The sequence below is a fragment of the Dryobates pubescens genome, chromosome 8 (assembly GCF_014839835.1).
Source record: "Dryobates pubescens isolate bDryPub1 chromosome 8, bDryPub1.pri, whole genome shotgun sequence".
Lineage (NCBI taxonomy): Eukaryota > Metazoa > Chordata > Aves > Piciformes > Picidae > Dryobates > Dryobates pubescens.
The window spans coordinates 34,846,770-34,868,435 of record NC_071619.1 but is presented as its reverse complement, the minus strand read 5'-3'; the positions used below and the strand labels follow the sequence as shown (position 1 = coordinate 34,868,435).

The following is a 21,666-nucleotide window of genomic DNA, read 5'->3' as shown; positions in this document are numbered from 1 at the left end:
ACACGGTTTCATGGCCATGGGTTGGAGGTTGGACTTGATGATCTCACGGATCACTTCCAACTGAAACAGTTCTATGATTCTGTGGCTCATTTAAAGTGTGTTTTAGTTCAGTGTTTTAAAGCCCAATGGGTGGAGACTATCAGATCAGAAACTGGTTCATGTTTGAGTACAAAGATGCCTGGTATTTTCTGTGTGCTTCTGCACAGATGTTGAAGAACTGGAAATGAGACAAGCCAACTTAAAAGCAAAGATAGTTTTGGTATAACAGAACATGCCAGGCACTTCATCAGTTGCTTCCTGTCAGTTCTGCGTCACAGGAAGGAATTGTCCATCTAGCCAGAGATTTTTTCACAAAATCTGAATTGTAGGCATTTTCACAGCAAGTGTCAAACTCTTAAACACCAGCACTGAAACGGATCCTGAGTCAGGGATTAGATTGGGACTACAGTAGAAAAGAGATATTGTAACTTTTTAGTTAACTGTTTTCATAGAATCATTAAGGTTGGAAAAGACCTCTCAGATCATCAGGTCCAACCTTCTACCCAGCACCTCCATGATTACTAGACCATATCCCAAAGTGCCACATCTAATCATTTCTTTCAGGGACAGTGACTCCCGCCACCTCCCTAGGCAGCGTGTTCCAATGGCTAACCACTCCTTCAGCAAATAAATTCTTCCTAATATCCAATCCAGACTCCTGAAGTAGTTTACTAAGGATTATGATGAGTTCTGTAATCAACAATTAATAACGAAATACTATTGGACTGTTTCATATTTTTCTTTTCAATTTCAGCACAACCATCCTTGGCCATCTTAATTATTGCTGGATTCTGGAATCTGAATCCTTTTCATGCATTATGCATGTGTCAAAGCAGCTCATGGGAACAAGTGATCAACTCCCTACAGAGGCAGTAGGAGGTAATTTAAGCTCAGTTTGCTGCCTGGAAACTGTTCCATGAAGTCTGTGGCCTTATGTTGTCCAAATGATCACTTTTGTTTCTGGGTTTAGGCACCAAACTATTCTGGAGTTCGGTAGGGAGCATTCTGTTACTGGTACTCATCCATTATTTCCGCCCCCCCCCTCCCCCAATCATGTTCTCTATTGCTTCTAAAGCCATGTGGTACATGTGGATGTGGCACTTCTTGATTTAATGGCCATGGTGGACTGAGGTTGATGGTTAGACTCAATGATCTTAGAGGTCTCTTAAACTGAACCAATTCTACGATTCTGCTTGGAATTAACCAAGCTTCCAGTTAGATCATTCTGCTGATGAACAATATATCAAACCTAAAACTGAAGATGTTTTGAAGTAGTCTGAGGAAGTGGAATTAATTTAAATTGGGAGATAAGTTATTTTTGTCATGAAAAAAAGCAAATACTGAAAAATTTGATGTGATCTATCCACGGGGGAAAAAAAAATACAGGTAGGGATTTTTCTTTTTCCAGTGAACTCTGGGGGGTAAACACACTCAACAATTTTATTGTTGTTTTGACAAGAGTTCTCAGCACTTGTCAAAACAGGGAAATGTTTTTGGTAGTATAGTTGACATTGGTAATTGGCTTATCAAGAGGTATTTTCATAATCAGTTCTCTTTAGATAAATGTCAACAGATGCTAATAAAGACTATAGATTAGAAGGATTCTGACTACAGGCAAGTCTTCAGGTTGACCTGCCCCTGAGAAACCAATTTGTTATCCATTACCTGAGAGTGTAGCAGAAACCAAACCTAAGCTGACAACATGTTTAGAAAGGTTACTGAATTACTATTATCAGCATGCAGTCTATGTACTGGATTTGAAGTTTAGATTTCTAATGCCAAATAGAAATCAAAATCTAAATAGATTTGGATCTTCTAGTCCCCATATCTAATCCTTCAGCATTTTGCTTTCTAACTAGGAATGATTTCTTTGGATGTTTAGCATCTTAACTGCAAAATTTTCATCAGTGCCAGCCATCTGCTGGGGTTCTCTTTTCTGGAAAGACAGAAAATATGCCCCCCTGGTCTCTTCCTAACTACAGAAGTAAAATATCCTGTAATTTTAAGTAATCTAAGTAATTGTTTTCTGCCTCTGATATCCTACTGCTTCTGTAGGCACTGACCCAACCACAGGCTGTAGTAGGGCTGAAGCTGCTTCTGCTTGGTGCTTGTCTCTCACTGAAGATGGTGTGGAGGAGGGGAGAGAAGGTAGTTTAAAGAGGGTTTTTTTAACTCTCTATTGGATCCCTGTCAGCAAGGGGAGGAGGAGGAGGTGAAGAGCAATGACCTGAACATAGCAAATCCTGTTACCCTCTTGCATCATAATTATTTCATTTCTGAGGGGAAGTTAAGAGCAGCAACAGCAATAAAAGCAGCTGTTTCAGCCTTGTCTTCCAGAACAGCATTAACAGGCATCTCTGTCATGACACTCCACTGCCTGCGTCTTTTCCTCTTGCTTCTGCTTGGTTCATGGTGGCCAGACTCAGCCAAGAGTGCGGTGGGAGCCGCGAAGGTGCGGGAGCACTACATAGCTGCTCAGATCACTAGCTGGACCTACACACCAGAATCTGAGGAGAAGTCCAGGTAACAAAGTACAGGATAAGAGGGATGAAACTAGTCCTTTCTTGTGACCAAGTATTTTATGTCTCCTATCTTCTGTGGAATTTTAAAGCCTTATCTGTTGGCTTCAGCAGAACTTGCCTGGCTTTAAAAAGCATGGTCTGAACTGGAGCCAGTGAAGTATAAAAGCTCCTTTTTAATTTGCTTCATTAGTGGATGGAATTATTTTCGTTTTCAGAGCACTTTTGCAGTTATGTCTCAGGACTTGCTTTTGTCATCCTCTGCGTGACTTGATGCTTCTTGCTTAGTTTTTGAAATGTAACTGCTTTAGGTCTGTGTATTTGGAGCAGTGCTAACTTGTGCCACAGTTTGGTAAGACTGCAAAAACTTACAGATGTTAGAATTTGCTGAAGGAACAAGTAAGTTCCAATTTGGATACTATCACTTTCACTTAAATCAGAGCCTGATGAACTTTGGAACTAGCTGTGCTGTTTCTGAGCTGCTCTGTAGCTTTTGTGAAATGTCCCTCCTGAGTCCTGCTGAACAAAGGTTGTAGAACCAAGCACTGCTATACTTCATTAAGGGAAAACAGTAATTGCTTTTTTTTTTCCAGATAGCATTGCAGCCTACACACACATGCAAATTAAGCATATAAAATATTTGCATTGCTACTGTTAGGATTATAAACACTGCCAATGCAGTGTTCATTTTGCTTATACAGAAACTGCACCACTTAGGCGTGGTCTAGAATAAGGCAGGCTTCATTTTTATGCTGTGTTCACTGTACTCTATACACAGCTTTTATTTGTTCATGAAGTAGCATGAAACAGTACTAATTATTTGTTTTCCTGCACTGAAGGGTGCATTTGAATATGACTGCAGGGGTTTTATGTATTTGCTTGCTTTGGTTTTGTTTGGTTTGTGATTTTATTTTTTCAAACGTGTTGCATTTCTGGATGTTATGTAAAGGACATTTCCAGTTCATAGAATGATGGAATGGTTTGGGTTGGAAGGGACCTTAAAGCTCACCTAGTTTCAATCCCTCTGCCACATGTGCTGGGAGACCTCCCATTACACCAGGCTGCTCAAGGCCCTGTCCAACCTGGCCTTGAACACTTCCGGAGAGGGAGCATCTAAAATTTCCCTGGGTAACCTGTTCCAGCCTCTCAGCACCCTTACTGTAAAGAATCTCTTCCTAATATTTAGTCTAAATCTACCTTCTTCCAGCTTAAAGCCATTCTCCCTGGTCCTATCAGTACAAACCCTTGTTAATACCCTGTGATTACCCAGGAGGTTTTAATATACAATGCCTATGGAGATACCTTCCATAAATATTTAGGGCAAGTCACTCATATATCAGCTGGATCTGATGAACTTTGTAGTGCTTACAGAAATATAACTTAAAAAAACAACACTGAAACCAACCAACTAAAACAATAAAAAAACCAAACTAACAACAAAACAAGAAAAACCCAACCAAAAACCAAACAACAACAAACAGTAATTAAAAACAAACAAAACCCCCCACCAAACACAAACAAAACCTCAAACCAATTATAAAAACAAACCCAGGCCACAAAGATGCTCACTAAACAAGAATTAGTGGCTTGGATCCCAAGGGCATTTTGGTATGTACCTTGCTCTGATTTTAGTAGATGTTGAACTTCTAAATACAGTGTACAAATCTGATACTCTTCTGCTTTGGGTTCTGAAAAAACTGAAGGGAGACTGAAAAAAATCCCCAGATTCTTCCTGAACCATTTCCTTAATTTCCTAGTTACACAGGCTGGAAAATATCCTGTAACTCTCCCAGTGTCAGTGGTCTTCTCTTCATGGAGATTTGTTACCATGTACAACTGCCATTGATAAGACACTTGAGAGCAGAGCGAGCCCCCATGATCTGTGCAAGCAGCACTGCTGCTGCCATTCCCCAGGGTTATGTAAGCAGCCATGCTTGTGTGTTCTGAGATTTCCGAGGCATTGGTGAGCTGCCTGTTTTGTTCCTATACAGTTGACGCTGATGAATTTCCTCCTCCACCTCAGTGTCTGACTTGTACGTTGTGTCCACATTACAGCAGCACTTGTCAATGAAGGCTGTGGATTAGGTCATTCTCCTTAAAGAGTGAAAACATTTCATCAGTGACTTCAAAGAGAAGGGGATGGGTTGAAACGTGAACGGCTTCTGATGGCCATTTGTGTTGTGACAGTGTCACCCAGGAGTTTACAAAAGATCTCTACAAAAAGAGATTCCCCCCCCCCCCTTATGGACTCTGAAACCAGCTCACTTTCTTATCTCTTCCCTTTCTTATCTCTGCCCTCTGTTTGAGCAGCCCATCGTCTTCCCACTATCAAATGCAGCTGAAAGGCCATTACAAAAAAAAGCCAGCAAGTGCAATTGCTTTTGGATCCAGTTGTCATAAATGCTATCAGCCAATAAAAATAACATACATACAAGCTTCCAGCCCTCTGCTTGTAATTATTTCCTTTTCAGATGTCTTGTGTGCTGGTTTCCTTCTGCTTGCCTAAATATTTTTGAAGGAAACATTGTGTGCTCTACTGGGTGCCTGATTTATTTACATAACAAGCCAAAGGACGCTTGCAGTGTGTTTCCCAGAAAGCAATTTTCTGACTTGCTGTGAGATCCTTAGTTGTTGTCAGGGAACAGTTTTGTGCTTCCCTCCAAGGTCTGTTGCTACAGGAGCCTGCTGTTAATGATGTGGTGGAATCTTTGTGGTGAGTTTTAAAGTTCAAGCTCAGAGCCCAGTAAAGAGAGATTCAAGTCTGTTTCACTGCATTTTGTCAGGTGCTTTCTAAGTGAAGCCCACTCAAGATGCAGAATCATAGAATCAGGGTTGGAAGGGACCTCAAGGATCATCCAGTTCCAACCCTCCTGCCATGAGCAAGGACACCTCACACTAGATCAGGTTGCTCAGAGTCGCATCCAGCCTGGCCTTAAACTCCAGGGATGGGGCTTCCACCGTCTCCCTGGGCAACCTGTTCCAGTGTCTCACCACCCTCATGGGGAAGAACTTCTTCCTAACATCCAATCTGAATATACCCATTTCTAATTTTTTTTTCCACTCCCCCTAGTCTTACCATTACCTGCCACCCCAAAAAGTCTCTCCCCAGCCTTCTTGTAGGTCCCCTTCAGATGCTGGAAGGCCACAATAAGGTCTCCTCAGAGCCTTCTCTTCTCCAGACTGATTGGCCTCAACTCCATCAGTCTGTCCTCATAGGAGAGGTGCTCCAGCCCTCTGATCATCCTTGTGGCCCTTTTCTGGAGATGCACCAGCACCTGCATATCCCTCTTGTAATAGGGGCTCCAGAACTGGACACAGTACTCCAGGTGGGGTCTCACCAGAGTGGAGCAGAGGGGGAGAATCACCACCCTCATCCTGCTGGCTATGCTTCTCTTGATGCAGCCCAGGATGTGATTGACTTTCTGGGCTGCAAAGGCACACTGGTGGCTCATGTTGAGCTTCTCATCTACCAGCACCCCCAAATCCTTTTCTTCCTCTGTGTCTTAAAAAAACTAGGACATCTTCATCACAGAATGAAAAGGATTTATATAAATCATCAGCAACATCAGGTGCTAGGTACTGTAACTGAAGGTCTAATGTGAAACACCCTAGCTCATGAGCATCCCCAAATCAACAAAGTAGAAGGGAGAGGGGAAGATGCTACAAAGAGTTGGACTCTGTTGCCTTGCCTTCACCAAAATGTGCAAGTTATTAAATGTAATTCTGGGATTTGCTTTCTGAAATATCTCTTAGAATCTTTGCCCTTTCATTTAAGTTTTTTAAACTCTTTTGGTTTCAGATTGGAACATTCAGATCCTGTGTATAAGAAAATCTCTTACAGAGAATATGAGGTGGATTTCAAAAAAGAAAAGCCAGCAAATAGATTGGCAGGTGAGTGGGAAGGAAATGCTCTAAGTGTTTTTATCTGTTGCTTGTTACAATGCTAATAACAAATGAAGCAAGGTTGTGTTGTATATTTATGTCCATCATTTTGCACTTAAACCAAATAGGCACCAGGAATGAGTTCTCTACAGTGCAATGGGCTTTCAAAAGCCATAGACAGGTTGGATTTTCAGAGGCTGGGGCTCAGTGCTAGCTGCACATTAATTCTTATTTCTGTTTTCAGCATCTGTTGAAACTTCCTATATACATTGAGTTTTCTGTGTCACCGTTGCAGTGGTGATACTGTAAATTCACATGGAAGTAGCTTAAGGCCTGAGGCTAAATATGTTTCTGATAGATCAGTGAAAAGGGTAAGAAAGTCTGTGAGGTTAGGCGTGAAAGCTGATTCTGTGCCTGTTACTGCTTGAAGACACTTAAAATAGATGGAGGCAAGCTGTTATGCCATACATAAATATGGTACTTATGTTCTGATAGTTATGCAGAGTATTATATAGTGTGTCTGTGATTCATATCAATAGATAACATAACTTCATATGTTAGATATTCAGATTGAGATTTCAAAGTGATGTGAAATTATTACAAGTTGCCCTGAAAAGTCTAGGCTATGATGTGATTCATTCCAATTTTGTTTGCTCCCATGTGTTTTCTGAGGCTGCTTCTCTCTTTTCAGAGAAAGAAATTGATAAAGTAGTTTACCAATAAAAAGACACTAATGAGCCAAAAGTTGTCTCAGCAAGTTTCTTCCCTAGCCTATTTTTGCAGCTTGGGGAGTAGGAAAACAAGCTCTTCTTAAACCTTCTTGCAGGATATACCTGAAGAAATTTGCAACATGGAACTGATTATTTCCTTAGATAACATTTTGGGATTGAAAGATCTTTTTGTTCTGGCATTGAGAGTGCTGTTTAAAGAAATGCTTTCCTTTGAACTTGTAAACTATAAAACATCTGCCTTCCTAAAACTGCTTAATTACAGAATCACAGAATGGTTTGGTTTGGAAGGAACCTCTGGAGGTCATCTAGTCCAACCCCCATGCCAAATCCTTTGCGTTGTGTGTGAAAGATTCATAGAAATTCTAATGAACCCCAGCATGAAGTTTTTGATACATTTTCTCTCTCTGGAAAAACTCTTTCCCCATGCATTTTTCTGTGATTTTTATATGCTAGTTGCCAGAGATACAATTGATAACATCCCTGACTGAGCTGCAGGGGTTAAATCCCCAAATATCTCTTTTTTAACAGGTAAATCTTCTCTGCAGTGCTATTACATTCCTTGCCTGTATTAATTTTACAGCTTGTACTTAGAGAGCTTATGTTCCTTAATGGAGGCAGAGAACTCTCTCTTTCACTGTAAAAGTATTTTTTTGCTCATATTTTCCTCTCTTTATCTTGAATCACTACAGGTCTTCTGGGACCAACTCTACATGCTGAAGTGGGAGATACTTTAGTAGTTCATCTTAAGAATATGGCTGACAAGCCAGTCAGTATTCATCCCCAAGGCATAGTTTACAACAAAAATGCAGAAGGTAAATACTGTACAAACTCCAAGTTTTGTTCAATTACTTGTAGACTACTGCATGAAATACTGAGAGGGTTCCAGACCAGTATTTGAGTATCATAGGATGGGGACAGTTCTATGGGAATCATAGTTGGAAAGGACCTTAATGATCATCTAGATCTAACCCCCAGCCAAGGACAGGGCTGCCTTCTGCTAGACCAGGTTGCTGAAAGCTTCACCCAGCCTGGTCTTAAACACTTCCAGGGATAAGGTGTCCACACCTTCTCTGCGCAACCTGTTCCAGTGTTTCACCATCCTCACACTAAAGAACTACTTCTTTGTCCAGTCTAAATCTACCATGCTCTGGTTTAAAACCATTGCCTCTTGTCCTATCACCACAGGCCCTTATAGTCCCTCTTCAGCTTTCCGGTAGGCCCCCTTCAGGTACTAGAAAGCTGCTGTAAGGTCTCCTCAGAGCCTCATTTTCTCCAGGCTGAACAGACAGACCTGCCTCCATCAGCCTGTCCTTGCAGGAAAGGTGTTCTCACGGGAGAGGTGTTTCAGCCCTCTAATTATCTTTGTGGCCCTCCTTTCAACCCTCTCCAACAGATCCATGTCCTTATTGTATGGGGTGCTGCAGAACTGGACACAGTACTCTAGGTGGGATCTCACTAGAGCAGAGTAGAGGGGCAGAATCACCTCCCTTTACCTGTTGGCCACTCATCTTTTGATGCAGCCCAGGACAGGTTGGCTTTTTGGGCTGCCAGCACACGTCACTGGCTCATGTCAAGCACCTCATCAACCAGCACCCCCAAATCTTTCTCTGCAGGACTGCTCCAAATCAAGGATACGTGAAATAGAAACATTTGTTGATTCTGGATTAGAGTTTTACACCCATTGTCAGTTCCTTGCTTTCATCAATGTGACGCCAGGAGTACGTGCCATCTGACATGTAGAGTCTCCTGACCAGCTGCCCATGTGCTAATATTGTTTCACAGAATCACAGTGCTTGAACTTGGAAGGCACCTCTGGAGGTCATCTGGTCCAACTCCCATGTAATTGCAAAATATGCTATTTCAGGACATGTAAACTCTTGAGCACAGCTCCTAAAAAAACTTTTCCTGATCCCTGGCCTTAATGTACATCAGGACATGTCTGGTAAAGGCAGCTGACAGTGTTAATCATGTTCTTCTGATGCTCAGCATTCTATGTTTTGCTTCTTTGAATTGCCATCCCTGGGTGTATTTAAAAGCTGTCTAGATATGGTGGTCCAGGATATGGCATAGTAGTGGCTCTGGTAGAGTTAGATAGTGGTTGGATTTGGTGATCTTAAGGGTCTTTTCCAACCATAGTGATTCTGTCAACTCTCCTATGACTAGCAAATAGAGATCATAAACTGTGTCAAATTGACAGTTGTCTGCACTAGCCCAGAATGCATTTGATTGCCCAAACTTCTTGAATTGCCCTGTGCTGGGTGCTGAGCCAGAGCTCTGACCTGCAGTTTACAGATTTATTCAAGGCTTTGCTTGTAGTCTTAGTACAGGTAGAGCTTTGGAACCCATCTCATGGAGATGAATAAGATGTCATTGGAAGTGACAGGCAGTTTGACAATTTTATTAATGTGCCTTTTGCACCTAGGATTTTCATTTCCTGGTTCCCCTTTGGCATATTTCAGATCTGTTGGATATAATAGAAATAGTGCTGAGTCATTGCTGCCATCTGGATGTGCAGTGCCTATCAAAAGGCCTCAGGCAGCAAGGCAATGCTAGCCTGTGCAATGGCTTATGAGACAATTAGAAAGTTAATGAAGTGGGCAGTATTCCTCCACAGAGTATCAGTGAGCAGAGTCTGAAGCCTCATCAGACTTAGGAAAAGTTCCAACTTTTGGCAGTGATGACCGCTCTAGGAAATCTTTAACATGTAAGAAACAGGATGGGAGAAGACCTACACTCTCCTATGTTACTGTCTACAATTTGGAATGATTGTTAAGCTGAAGTATCATATAGGCAAGAAACTACCAAGCTTTTGGAATTGTGTAGAATCACAGAATTCTTTCAGTTGGAAAAGACCTCTGAGATCAAGACCAACTTCCAACCTAAGACTACTGTGGCTATTAAAGCGTGTCCCCAAGCATCACGTCCACATGTTTCTGGAATACCTTCATGGATGGTGACTCCACTGCCTCCCTGGGCCAGCCTGTTCCAATGCCTGACCTCTCCTTCAGGAAAGAATTTTTTCTTGATATCCAACCTAAACCTACCTCCCCTGACACAATTTCAGGCCATTTCCTCTCACCTGGTACCTCACTCCAGCCTTCTTTCATTGTAGAGAGCAATGAGGTCTCCCCCAACCTGCTCCTCTCTAGACTAAACGATCCCAGTTACAGACCCACAGAATGAACCAGACTGGAAAAGGCCTCAGAGATCATCATGTCCAACCTATTACCCTAATACCTAACATCTCATGATAACTAAACCATGGCTGCAAGTGCCACATCCAATCCTTTCTGAACACCTCGAGGGACAGTGACTCCACCACCTCCCTGGACAGCACATTCCAAGGCCAATTACTCTTTCTGTGAAGAACTTTCTCCTCACATCCAGCCTAAACCTCCCCTGGCACAGCTTGAGACTGTTCTGGTCCTCTTGTTCTGGTGCTGGTTGCCTGGGAGAAGAGACCAATCCTCACCTGTCTACAACCTCCTTTCAGGTAGTTGTAGACAGCAATAAGGTCTTCCCTGAGCCTCCTCTTCTCCAGGCTAAGCAACCCCAGCTCTCTCAGTCTCTCTTCATAGGGCTTGTGCTTGAGGCCTCTCCCCAGCCTCGTTGCCCTTCTCTGGACATGTTCAAGTATCTCAATGTCCTTCTTAAATTGAGGGGCCCAGAACTGGACACAGGACTCAAGGTGTGTCCTTCCTAACCAGTGCTGAGTACAGGGGCAGAATGACTTCCCTGCTCCTGCTGGCCACACTATTTCTAATGCAGGCCAGGATGCCATTGGCCTTCTTGGCCACCTGGGCACACTGCTGGCTCATGTTCAGTCAGCCTCTCCTCGTAAGACTTGTTCTCTAGACTCTTTTGTAGGAAAGTATTTCAGATGCTTTAACTGCTCTTTGTCTTCATGCCACCCTACTGACTCTTTTCTTGACAGGCTCCCTGTATGATGACAGTACAATGTCTGCAGAGAAACGAGATGATGCTGTACTTCCAGGCCAGGTCTACACGTATGTGTGGGATATAACAGAAGAAGTTGGTCCAAGAGAAGCTGACCTGCCATGTCTTACTTATGCATATTATTCCCATGAGAACATGGTAATGGATTTTAACTCTGGTCTGATTGGAGCACTGCTTATTTGTAAGAAAGGTAATGAAGTGCTTTAAGACTGCTATAAGGTAATATAGGTTAATTTCTTAATAATGTTAAGCTTGTGTGATAATGAGGGAAGGTAAATTAGTTTCCTTTTCACACCCTTACAGGCAGAATGAAGTAGATACTTCTCCACACCTTTCTTTCAGAGTGCTCAAATTCTTTAATGCCAGAGTTCATGCATATATCCATCCTATAATTATACAATGGAGAGGAAAAGTCATTAATAGATGCATTTGCCTGTTCTGGTTGCATTTTCAGTTGGTTTACTGATAATTATCTGGCCTCAACTTTCCTGTCTTTGAATAAATATATATCAAAGCTTTGTTAAAAATGATTCAGCGGTTCCAGAGAATAAGGCAGGAAACTGTTGTTCTACCCATGCCTTTAAAAGCACTTTCAGAGATAAAATCACATTATGAGCATTCCTAAGGTCTTATTTTAGCCAGGTGAAGCGAGCTCGCTAAATACACATTAATGCCTTTACATTGATGTGAAAAATGCTTGCTTTATGCTTCAGATTAGGACCTGTTGTTTCTTCTTCATAGGAAGCCTAAATGAGGATGGGTCACAGAAACTTTTTGACAAGGAGTACGTACTGATGTTCGGTGTGTTTGATGAAAACAAGAGCTGGCAAAGATCAGCGTCGCTCAAGTACACGATTAATGGTTATGCTGATGGAACATTACCAGGTACTGTTCAGGCTTATGTGAGATGAAATTAACTGATGGAGGCTGAAGACTTGATTTTTATGCAAGAGCACAGGAATGTGGAGGAATGGGACACAGCCTTTCTTAGGACATGTCAGCGAACATCTGAATTCCAGAAGAGAAATTGTGCTGCTGGGAGGAAGCCAAATTGCTGATAAGAACAAGAAGGTTGCTTCTAAGAAGAGTTGTGCTCAAAGAATGAGATTACTAAATTTAAAAATAAAAAAGAAATCTCTCAATTTTATTTTTTTTTTAACTCAGCTGCTGAGGAAAGAGTGGTGTGGTTAAGTGAACATAAGAAGTGAAGAACTTCCTGGAACCAGGAAGTCAGTTGCTATTAAATTAGACTATTAAGTGGGAGGACTAGGAGGGTGATAGCAGGGCTATTCTGTTGCTAGTGTTTTCCCTTTGTTCTCCTAAGGAACTATTTTCTTAACCATTGAGCAAATATAAAAGTCTGTCTGAAGTGAGGTTTTTCAGACAAATCTTGAATAGTTACTGACACTAGACACAATCTCATTCTTTAGCTCTGATCCTTATTCTTTTCTGTTTCCTTTTCTTCCTTACTTTTCCCCCTTTCTTTTATTTTCCCCTTTTTTCTTTTCCTTTTTCCCTTTTCTTTATTTTTATCTTTTTTCCCTCTTTTCTTTTAAGTGTTTTTGCTTTTCTTTTCCCCCTTTCTTATTTTTATCTTTATTTAATTTTCCTTTTTTTCTTCTTATCTCTCTTCCCCTTCCCCCCCCCACTTCTCTATTTTTTTTTCTTTTTCTCTTTCCCCTGCCCCTGCTTTTTTCACCCATCTTCTTTCTTTTTTTTCCCCACACAAGGACACCATTCCAAAAGAAGCTACTGATTTTCCTCCTTCCACAGCTCACTATAAGTCACATTGTAAGATTCAAATGCCTGTTTTCCACTGGCATAGAGGATTTTGGTGTCTGTTCCATTTACAAGCTTCTGAAACTTCTGTTTGTTGCAAACACTGACCACCACAGGAGTCAGAAGACTTTTACAGATATTATGAGTAAAGATTTGTTTCAGACCTAGTGTGCACAGGAGACATGCAGGATTTGCCTGTATTCTGAACACTACTCTCATTTCTCTTTCAGGTTTAGAGGCTTGTGCATATGACAACATCAGCTGGCATTTGATAGGAATGAGTTCCAAGCCAGAAATTTTCTCCATTCATATCAATGGCCAGTCCATGGAGCAAAGGCATCGTCGAGTGTCTACTGTTAACCTAGTGGGAGGATCATCAGCCACAGTAAACATGACAGTGAGTGAGGAAGGAAGGTGGCTGATATCTTCCCTTGTTCAAAAGCACCTGCAAGGCAAGGAATCATCTATTTATTAGGCAACTGTAGAGCTGTCCCCCACTTTGTAGAATAAAATAGAATAGAATAAATAAATCAGGTTGGAAGAGACCAAGATCATTGCATCCAACCTGTCACCCAACCCACCTATCATCTAAACCATGCAACCAAGCACCCAAGCCTAAATGGCTTGTACTGTTGAGCAGTGGTACAGTTACTAAATATGAGATGGTTATTACTTCATTAAGAAGCCACTGGAGAACAGGGCTTTCTGCTGAAGTGAGCTAAAAGGCAGTTTTATCTGGAGCTTTACTGCAGATCACAGAGCAACAGTGAATCAGTACTCCAGTGTCCAAGTCTGCGAGCTGTTCGATAAGCAACATTATATAAAGAGTAAGGAACCATCTGTTTCCTGAGAAGCTAAAGCACTTCCACTTATGGGTCACACAATCTGATGAAAATATTTGCTTTTCATCATTTGAAAGTGGGTGTCTCTCAGCAGTGATCAGCATTCTGTGTAAAAGAGTGAGAGAAATGTCTCTCTTACGAGAGCTGGAAGACATGTTTTGGAAAACAAAAGAAAACAGGAAAAAGAATAGTCTTCTCTCTGTTCAGCTAGTGTTTTCAAAGAGGGCTAGCTGAGAGAACTTCTGTATTCCATTTGATTAATATGTGTTCCTTGGAAGAGTCCCAAGCTATGCATATTTTAGATGGGTGCAGCCTTTTCAAGCCTGAAAAGATGGCAAATTGGGCGAATAAAAGCTTGCTGGCAGCCTTGACTAAAGAGATGAGAAATGCAGTTGAAGTATTAAGTGTTCATAACATGGAAAGTCACTGTGGTACTGTTCCTTCTCAATTAGCTGGAATGCATGGTTACCTGACTGTAAGAGACTGTGGGGACAAAGAGGTGAAGAAGAGTCAGCTCTCCTACAAAGAACGTCGTATGGTCAAACATTGGGAATATTTCATTGCTGCAGAAGAAATTACCTGGGATTATGCCCCAAATATTCAGGATAGTCTTGACAGGTAAAATAATACTTTGTTGACATAGCATGGAATGTTAACATGAAATCACAGAATAATTCAGAGGAGAGGACCCCTGGGGATCTGATGTCAAAATTGGATCAAACTGAGCTTTCATTGCCTCCAGGAATGGACACTCCTCAATTTCTTTGGGTTCTTTTGCAACCTCACAGTGAAAAAGCTTTTCCTGTCATCTAATCAAACTTTCTCATGTTGTGGCTTGTGTCCACTGTATCTCGTCTCTTTATTTTGCTCCCTTAAGAGGAATCAGGTTCTGTGTTCTCTGTAATCACCCATCTGATAGTTGAAGATAAAATTAAGATGCTCCCTTAGTCATGTCTTTGCAGAACTGAATAAACAGAGATTTTTGCTTTTGTGTCATGTGCTGTAGCTCCCTAATCACCGTGGTGGCTCTCCACGGGGCTCTCACCAGTGTGTCAGTGACTTCCTTTGCTGAGGAGCCCAAAAGTGGACACTTTGTTTTCCCTTTAATGGGGAGCCCAAAATACAGAGATGATTTAGGAAATGCCCTAAGCTGCATACAAGCCTATTTGCTAAATTACTTTCCAACATGAATACTGCTGAAATAAACAATCCTTAAGAGAAAGGGAGAGAGAAAATATTTCTGGAGAATAAGACTTTAGAAGTTTGATACAATAAAGTGTTTACAGCATGGGAGAAAAAGAGGTCACTCTATAAGTGACTTTTGCATGAAAGTTTTGGGGCCATCACTATACAAGGAGGACACTGAGGTGGTCCTGGAGGGTGTCTGAAGAAGGGCAATGAAGCTGGTGAAGGGCCTGGAGCACAAGCATTATGAAGAACAGCTGAGGGGACTGGAATTGTTTATCCTGGAGTAAAAGCAGCTGAGGGGTGATCTGATCATTCTCTGCAACTACCTGAAAGGAGATTGTAGTGATGTGGGTGTTGCACCAGAGGAGGTTTAGGTTGGGTCTTAAAGTTCTCTTCCAACCAAAAGAACTTGACAACTTTGTGATTCCCCACTGCTAGAGTACAGGTGACTTTACAAGCTGAAGTTCAGAAAAGCCATTAAGGATTTAAGCGGAACAAGGCAAATTCCTGTATGTGCTTACAGGTTCCCATACTTCCTTAGGATATAATGTGCACATAACTCTTCAAGTATTCCTCCTTTGGTATGAGCTGCTTCCATTCTTACTTGGACTGCATGGAGCAAACTCTTCTTTCTTTCCCTACTAGTTGCATTGCATTACTTAACCACCTCAGTGCTCTGATCTTTCTGTCTTGGTTTAAAGTTGCAGAGTGTATCCCTGTTCAGTAACCCCTTTTGAAGCACATGTGACCAGAACAAACATCACACTCTGTTACTTCCCAGTATTTATCTTAGTTTTGCTCTCAACATTAACAATTACAATGTTTTTGAACTTGAGTGTAACACTACTTACTCCCTGGTGGTTTACTGGTGTTAAGATTATCTCTTCCTGTCTCTCTTAGTGTCTTTGCTGCTATAAGCTATTGTTTTTCTGTGCTCAACTGTGCCTTTGTAAAAGGAGAAGAGTGATTGCTGCTGTCTTGTCTTCAAAATGTAGCTGCTGCTGCACTTTGTTTCATTCTTGCATGTATACATTAAATCAAACTCTGAGGCTAAGTGGTCATGCATGATACTGTAATACAAATAAAATGCTAAACTCGTTACCTAATTTACATTACAATTTGGGGGGAAGAGCAGTAGGTTAGAGTGTGGTTTCTGCTGGTTGCTTGAGTACTAATCCTGCCCCTATTCAAGTTTTGGTGATTATTTGTCTTTTCCTTTGTTTTTAAGACACTACAAAGCCCAGCACTTGGACAACTTCTCCAATCTCATAGGTAAAAGGTATAAAAAGGCTGTTTTTAGGCGATACACTGATGCCAGCTTCACTAAGCGTCTGGAAAGTCCTCGTCCCAAGGAAACAGGAATCTTGGGCCCCGTTATCAGAGCTCAACTCAATGACAAAGTTAAAGTAAGTTACATAAATTCAGGGATTATTTATACTATAGAACAATCTTGTGTTGGACAACAATACAGCAGAACCAATCAGATCTGAGCTGCTCTTCTGTCAGAAAAATAATGATGTTGCACATACTGGCCCTGTTCAAAGATATCATCAGGAATTGCAGTGTTTAGCTTACAGTTGTCAGCATTCCCTATATAGTTTCCATGGTTGTGCTTTGTTTTACAGCAGAAATGCACTTCATTCACACTCATTGTGAAATATATGTTGACACTGGTGCAAAGTGGAAAAGAAAAGCTAAACCCAGGTGGACTTCTGGAGGGATTTGAATGTGAGGCCAAACTTCATGAGCCCCTCATCCCTTACATTACATTTTTGTCTGGCAGTTGTAGACAATGGTTCAATTTTCATAGCTAAACGTTATTTCATCAACTTGTGGAATGAAACTACAGAGCCAAGTGCAAGGTCCTGCACCTGGGACATAGTAGTCCCAGGCACAAATACAGGTTCAGCAGAGAATGGATAGAGAGCAGTTCTGAGGAGAAGGACCTATGGGTGGTGGGTGATGGGAAGCTCAACATGAGCCAGCAATGTCTGCTTGCAGGACACAAAGCCCTCAGAGTACTGGGCTTCATCAAAAGAAGCATGGCCAGCAGGTTCAGGGAGATAATTCTCCCCCTGTACTCTATTCTGCTCAAATAAAGCTCCACCTGGAGCACTGTGTCCAGGAAGGGAGCCCCCAACACAAGAAGGATATGGAACTGTTAGAGCAAGACCAGAAGAGGGCCACGAAGGTGATAAGAGTGCTGAAGCACCTCTGCTGTGAAGACAGGGTGAGAGAATTGGGGTTCAGCCAGGAGAAGAGAAGGCTCCAAGGAGACCTTATAGCAGCCTTGCAGTGTTTCAAGGGGGCCTGCAGGATAGCTGGAAAGGAACTTTTTACAAAGGCATATAATGACAGGATGAAGGGTAATGGCTTCAGACTGGAAGAAGATGGATTTAGATTAGACCGTAGGAAGAAATTCTTCACCATGAGGGTGGTAAGGCACTGGAACAGGTTCCCCAGAGAAATTGTGGAGGCTTCAACCCTGGAGATGTTCAAAGCCAGGTTAGATGAGGCGTTAAGCAATCTGGTCTAGTAGGAGGTGCCCCTGCTCACGGCAGTGGGTTGGATCTAGATGATCTTCAAGGTCCCTTCCAACCCAAAACATTTTATGATTTTGTGATTTGCATTACCAGCTTGTGCTGCTGTCACATCCACTAGTTTTTCTGTCATCAATTAAGGATGCATCATAAACTTTCATGACCTGTAATTGCCAGTGTGACTCTGTGATTCTGAAGTTGTTTACTGTGTTTCTTCTGCTACTTTTCGTTTTTAATTTTTTTTTCTCCTGGTTTAATCAAGAATAGGCAGGACATTTTGCCTTTTCTTCCCACGTTCCCTTTGGCTCATCATATCTGGGACAAATTATTATTATTTTTTTCAAATTTCTGTTTACATTTGTTTTCTTCTATATTGAAGGTTCTTAGGAACTTTAGTCAATAAACTTGATATCCCTTGAGGCTGGCTGTGCCTAGTAGCTGGAAGAACAAATGTTCTTTTAGATTTATCCAAAGACCACATCTAAGAAGCTGAACTTCAATGGATGTGCTCTACAGAAACCAGCAGCAGGACTCCAAGAACATTTAGACACAGCATCTAAGACATCCCTTTGCCTTTCCAGCACCCCTCAGACTAAAACCAGGCAAATTCTGCTGTTACTGAAACTTCATTATGTATTCAGATAAGGATTTACTGAACACTAATTTAATTTCTTTCAACTTGCTTATCAACATAGATTGTATTCAAAAATAAGGCCAGTCGACCCTACAGCATTTACTTCCATGGAGTGACACTTTCAAAGAATGCAGAAGGAGCTGATTATCCTCTGGATCCCAGAAGTAAGACATTTGTGAATTACATTTTGAAGGAGATGTTCTGGCTAGGAATGGGCATGACCAGAACACCTCAGTGCTCTGCTCTGCTGTGTTTAAAAAAAACCAAAGTGTTATCTGCAAAGCATAAACAAATACCATTGGTGTGTGTGTCTTAGTTTCCTGTTACTGTTTGTGATTTTAGGGAGAGACCAAAGTTCATACTGCACATCAGTTATCTCATCAAAGGTAGCTTGAAATGGCATAACTGCACCAATTTCATTAAAAGGTGCTGCCTGATGTTATGTAAACATCTGGAGTATTGTGCCCAGTTCTGAACTCTCCAATTCAAGAGGGGCAGGGAAATAGTAGAGATAGTCCAATGGAGGGCTATGAGGATGATTGAGGGACTGGAACATCTGTCTTACGAGGAAAGACTGAGAGACCTTGGGCTGTTCAGTCCAGAGAAAAGAAGGCTAAGAGGGGATCTTATCTTCAGATATTTACAAATATCTGAAGGGTGCATGGGGCTGGTCTGTTTTCAGGATGAGGGGCAGTGGTCACAAACTGAAACACAGGAAGTTCCACCTCAACATAAGGAAAAACTCCTTTGCTGTGAGAATGCTGGATAACTGGAATAGGCTACCCAGGGAGGTTGGGCCGTGTCCTTCTCTAGAGACTTTCAATACACACCTGGACATGCTCCTGTGTAGGAGATGAGCCTTCTATGGCAGGGAGTTTGGGCTCAGTGATCTTGAGAGACCCCTTCCAACCCCTGTCATTCTATTATTCCATGATCTGTCTTGAAATCTATCATTGCTGTTTTCCTCCTTTATTTTTCCTTAGGCAATGACACCAGGAGTAGAGGAATTGAACCAGGGGAGACATACACTTATGAATGGAAAATTGCTAAGACAGACCAACCCACTGCACAGGATGCACAATGTATTACAAGGTTCTATCACAGTGCTGTAGATGTTGAGAGAGATATAGCATCTGGACTGATTGGCCCACTTCTGATTTGTAAAAGTGAAGCACTGACGCAGAAGGGTGTACAGGTAACAGGTTTGGCAATCTCTTAGAGATACACTTTGTTCAAGTAATATTTTTTCACCTACAGGGATTTTGGCTTTGCTTCCCTTAGAGAACTGTCTTCTTAGAGTGCAATTAAACCAGTAGGATTCTGCAGAAATGACTTGAAGAAAGTCTTCTCTCCTCAGTGGTAGTGGAATTGTATTTGAATTTGCTTTGCAAGAGCAGCATTTTAACCAAAAATAAAGCCTGTTTCCTGCTACTCTTACACCATCACATTCTTTAAGACATTCAGATCTGAATTTGTCCATTTCTGTAACAGGTATAAATTAACAGGATCTGACCTGACACGTGGTTTAGTAGTAGTGCTTTAGTAATGGGATTGCAAGCTCAAGGCGAGTGGTTCGACTTAGTGATTTCAAAGGTCTCCCAACTTCAGCAGTTGTATGATTCTGTTTTCATCTTAGGCATCACTGAATTCAGAATAACTCAAAAAGCATGGGATTGTTCTGGGAGAGTGATTCTCTTTGCCATCTGTTAAAATCTTGCTTGGCAAAGACTTGAGCATCACATGGTGAGGAAAAAAGTGTCAAAAGCTTGTGCTTAGGGAAAAAATGTCAAAACCTTGTGCTTAGGTCAAACCAAGAGGCTGGTCCATTTACAGAGAGCCCAACTGTATACTATCTGCATATCAGCAGTGCTAGTGGCTTGCTCAGTGCTCCACCACAGGTTGGTTGCTGTCTTAGGATTGTCACCTTAAAGTCTTGAACCCTTACTGCGTTTGACTTAGCCCTTGGGTCACAACTCTGGTGAAGCTTACATTGCTTACTTAGTAAGAAAAGATACTGGAATTTAGTCCTTAGTACATGTCTCTGCTCATAAAATATAAGTGCTGTGTTGATTGTCTTTCAGAAAAAGGCAGATGGGGAGCAGCAGGCAATGTTTGCTGTGTTTGATGAAAACAAGAGCTGGTACATAGAGGATAACATCAAGGCCTACTGCAGCAACCCTGCCAGTGTTAAAAGGGATGATCCCAAGTTCTACAACTCAAACATAATGCACAGTGAGTGAGATCTCAAGCTGAATATTATGAAAGCTCATGTGAACTTAAGTATTCAGTGATTGCCTGTTCTCAGATGTAGTGCAGTCAGGGAATTGTCTAGAGTCAGTGAACTTCTAACCATGCCAGTAGGCACTGTGCAGAAATATGCAGTATTTTAGGGACTAGGCTGACTCTGCACCCTGAAGCAAAGGCAAGGGTTATTTAATGCTGATGCAGTGCCCTGCTGCCTAGGAGATACTATTTTCGGAGCTGAAATCTGAATCTGCAATCTGTGAATATTAGGGTGGGGAGGGAGGTAAGGAAGGAAAATGCAACCACAGTACTGATTCATGACTCACTATTGCTGTGTACTTTGCCTTGTTCTCGGCCTGAGCAGGTTTGGTCTCCTTCCACTTACTCCTACTGCTCCCTAAGCTTTCCCATGTATCCAATGACCCAGACATTTCTCCCCCACTGTCTTCCAATGTGACTGAGCTACTCCTGTAGTCAACGGGCAAGTAGTATATGAAGAGAATGTATTTTCAGTAACAAATTCTGCATCTCACTGAAAAATGAAAAGTAATGAAAATATTTTTAACATTTAGGGAGAAGAGTTTGATTTCATGACTGCTACTTTTTTAGCTTTCATATGCAATCATATACAAACCTGACCCAGCTGGTCATGTCCCTGCATACTGCAGGGGAGTTGAACTAGATGACCTTTAAAAGGTCCTTTCCAACCCAGTGCATTCTATAATTCTGTAATCTCCATCAAGGCAGTTGTGGTTTCAGCTGGATGCCAGGCTCTTTCCAGGTTACAAATGCCAGTCCAGCTGAGTGGACTGACATGACAGAACAAGAAGAAGACTGACATGAAAGAACTCTGAAAATACTGAGACAAAATTTACTTTGCTTTTCTTTCAGCAATAAATGGCTATGTGTCTGACAGCAGTGAAATCCTTGGATTCTGCCAAGATAATGTAGTTCAGTGGCACTTCTTCAGTGTGGGCACTCACGATGAGATTGTCTCCGTTCGCCTTTCTGGGCACTCTTTTCTGTATCAAGGGAAATACGAAGATGTGTTGAACCTTTTCCCTTTGAGTGGAGAATCAGTCACAGTGGAAATGGACAATGCTGGTAAGTGGTAAAACCATGTTTGACAGCTCTTCTGTCTTCTTGGTTTAATCTCCATTCTGTGAGAACATACCTAAATAGAAAATAGTTTTTCAGGTAAACACAGTGCTAGAAAATGATGAATCACTCCCTGGTGCAACTGATGTGTGTGGAGTTTTACTGGTTACACAAAATTAATCTGCACTATCCTGAGGCTCTCAGTTTGCGTTT

The 21,666-nt window shown here is 41.7% G+C and overlaps 1 protein-coding gene across 1 annotated transcript in view; it reads left to right on the top strand.

The window, feature by feature from the left end:
• The first annotated feature begins 2,263 nt into the window (after positions 1-2,263).
• The window catches only part of F5 (coagulation factor V), a 38,108-nt gene continuing 18,705 nt past the window's right edge, over positions 2,264-21,666 (top strand). Inside the window, exons 1-12 of the mRNA XM_054163223.1 lie at positions 2,264-2,562; positions 6,358-6,449; positions 7,861-7,983; positions 11,106-11,318; positions 11,870-12,013; positions 13,138-13,359; positions 14,202-14,367; positions 16,166-16,343; positions 18,173-18,275; positions 19,095-19,306; positions 20,193-20,343; positions 21,247-21,459. Coding sequence (XP_054019198.1) covers positions 2,402-2,562; positions 6,358-6,449; positions 7,861-7,983; positions 11,106-11,318; positions 11,870-12,013; positions 13,138-13,359; positions 14,202-14,367; positions 16,166-16,343; positions 18,173-18,275; positions 19,095-19,306; positions 20,193-20,343; positions 21,247-21,459 — 1,978 coding nt within the window. The 5' untranslated portion in view covers positions 2,264-2,401. The remainder of the gene's footprint in view (positions 2,563-6,357; positions 6,450-7,860; positions 7,984-11,105; positions 11,319-11,869; positions 12,014-13,137; positions 13,360-14,201; positions 14,368-16,165; positions 16,344-18,172; positions 18,276-19,094; positions 19,307-20,192; positions 20,344-21,246; positions 21,460-21,666) is intronic.